Source organism: Pygoscelis adeliae, unplaced genomic scaffold, assembly GCF_000699105.1.
Source record: "Pygoscelis adeliae isolate BGI_AS28 unplaced genomic scaffold, ASM69910v1 Scaffold65, whole genome shotgun sequence".
Lineage (NCBI taxonomy): Eukaryota > Metazoa > Chordata > Aves > Sphenisciformes > Spheniscidae > Pygoscelis > Pygoscelis adeliae.
In genome coordinates, this window is record NW_008824864.1 from 978,505 (window position 1) to 981,145 (window position 2,641).

At 44.3% G+C, this 2,641-nt stretch overlaps 1 protein-coding gene across 1 annotated transcript; it reads left to right on the top strand.

The window, feature by feature from the left end:
• The first annotated feature begins 110 nt into the window (after window positions 1–110).
• Window positions 111–1,586, top strand: LOC103917224 (potassium voltage-gated channel subfamily A member 1). Its single transcript, XM_009324335.1, has one exon. The coding sequence runs from the start codon at window positions 111–113 to the stop codon at window positions 1,584–1,586; it is 1,476 nt and encodes a 491-aa protein (XP_009322610.1).
• Window positions 1,587–2,641: the final 1,055 nt, after the last annotated feature.

Here is a 2,641-nt window from a genome sequence, read left to right on the forward strand (position 1 = left end):
CTGCTGAACTGCCCTGGGGCTCTGCTGTCCTGCATCCTCCTCCCCCTTCTCAAGTCGCCCTCCCTCACTTCTCCTCCCCTGCCCCTGGGTCCCCCTTCCTGTGTGCCACCATGACCGTGATGGCTGGAGAGAACATGGATGAGACTTCTGCGCTACCTGGCCACCCCCAGGATAGCTACCAGCCCGCTGCCCACGATGACCATGAGTGCTGTGAGCGCGTAGTGATAAACATTGCTGGACTACGCTTTGAGACACAGCTGAAGACCTTAGCCCAGTTCCCCAACACTCTGCTGGGCAACCCCAAGAAGCGCATGCGGTACTTTGACCCCTTGCGCAATGAGTACTTCTTTGACCGGAATCGGCCCAGCTTTGATGCCATCCTCTACTACTATCAGTCTGGGGGGCGGCTTCGCCGGCCGGTCAATGTGCCCTTGGACATGTTCTCTGAGGAGATCAAATTTTATGAGCTGGGTGAGGAGGCCATGGAGAAGTTCCGGGAAGATGAAGGATTCATCAAAGATGAGGAGAGACCCTTGCCGGAGGGGGAGTACCAGCGCCAAGTATGGCTCCTCTTTGAATACCCAGAGAGCTCTGGGCCTGCAAGGGTCATTGCAATAGTCTCTGTCATGGTGATCCTCATCTCCATCGTGATCTTCTGCCTAGAGACATTACCTGAGCTGAAGGAGGACAAGGAGTATACGGTGCATCGCACTGACAACACCACCCAGGTCTACAAATCCAACATCTTCACAGATCCCTTCTTTGTTGTGGAGACCCTGTGCATCATCTGGTTCTCCTTTGAGCTGGTGGTGCGCTTCTTTGCTTGCCCCAGCAAGACTGAATTCTTCAAGAATATCATGAACTTCATTGACATTGTGGCCATCATCCCTTACTTCATCACCCTGGGCACTGAGATGGCTGAGCGGGAGGGGACTCAGAAAGGAGAGCAGGCCACCTCCTTGGCCATCCTGAGAGTCATCAGACTGGTAAGAGTCTTTCGAATCTTCAAACTCTCCCGGCACTCTAAGGGCCTCCAGATTTTGGGACAGACCCTCAAAGCAAGTATGAGAGAGCTAGGTTTACTAATCTTCTTCCTCTTCATTGGGGTGATCTTGTTCTCTAGTGCGGTATATTTTGCTGAGGCTGAAGAACCTGAGTCTCATTTCACAAGTATCCCTGATGCTTTCTGGTGGGCGGTGGTATCCATGACCACTGTGGGCTATGGTGACATGTACCCTGTGACAATTGGAGGCAAAATCGTAGGCTCCTTGTGTGCCATCGCTGGTGTGCTGACAATTGCCCTGCCTGTACCTGTCATCGTGTCCAACTTCAACTACTTCTACCACCGAGAAACAGAAGGGGAAGAACAGGCTCAGTTACTTCACGTTAGCTCCCCTAATTTAGCATCTGACAGTGATCTCAGTCGCCGCAGCTCCTCCACAATCAGCAAATCTGAGTACATGGAAATCGAAGAGGATATGAATAATAGCATAGACAATTTTAGAGAGGCTAATCTCAGAACTGGCAACTGCACTGTAGCCAACCAAAACTGTGTTAATAAAAACAAGCTGCTGACTGATGTGTAAACAAAAAAACCAAAATCCCTACTCACAGATTGAAGACTTTAGTGACACGGTCACACTTTGTAGATGCTTTACTGATAGTCTTTGAATGCTTTATTTACCTCGTAAATGCATTGTTGCATTGCGAATTTTTGCTCAGCGATAAAGAAGCTTCCAGGATCCATGAAAGATAAGATTTTTGTTTATTTTTAAAAAGCATTTTCCACCTGGTAAATGATAACCATTTGAACTAGTTTAGTTTTAAGCTGTATGATGCTAGACCTAAACTTTTCCTCTCCCATCTCCCTTTCTTTTTTTCAATGAAGTTAACTTAAGCTAAGCGAGAAGTTTTTAGAGCTATAAAGCATATGCATGGATTCCAGTAAAAATATTCTGCAAAACTGCACAGTTGTAAGAAAGTGCATCAGATAATAATAATAAAAAAGAAGATTAGCAAAAACCTGCAGCAAGCATTTGCCATGGTTTTTATGAAGGAGTGCAAATTTTCCTTCCGCCCCCTATGTGAAAGATTACATCCTTCCAATCTACAGATCCACACAGCACCTTATTAAAAACATACTTAAGCCTGGTCTCTTTTGATGTCCGTAGCAGAACTATTCTGAAAGGAAAATAACAAACAAAACTGAAGACAAAACATCTGCAATGCTGCTAAGTTCTTTTACATGCAGATGATTTAAACACACTTTTCCTTTTCCCTGTCTAGAACTGGATAAAAAACTTTAAGCCCCTCTGTTGCAAGATAGCACAATGGAGTTTAATATAAGCATGTTTGAATTTGATACTATTTATTTTATAATCGCATGCCTAAAATGTTACCTCAGACAATAGCGGATAAGCTTTCGTTTGAACTGAATCTTCTAAAACTAGGTCCTTTATCTCTCTTTTTTCTTTTATTTTCTTTTTGTTTTTGATTTGCATTCACCAGAAGTGCACTCCTTAATTTATTAAATCGTTGACTAGTAATTTAAAGTACTGTATTTAAGTGCGTATGTTAGTCAAATGGGAACAATAACTTTTGGAGATCAAAGCATGTTCAAATATTCAGCATTATGGCCTAT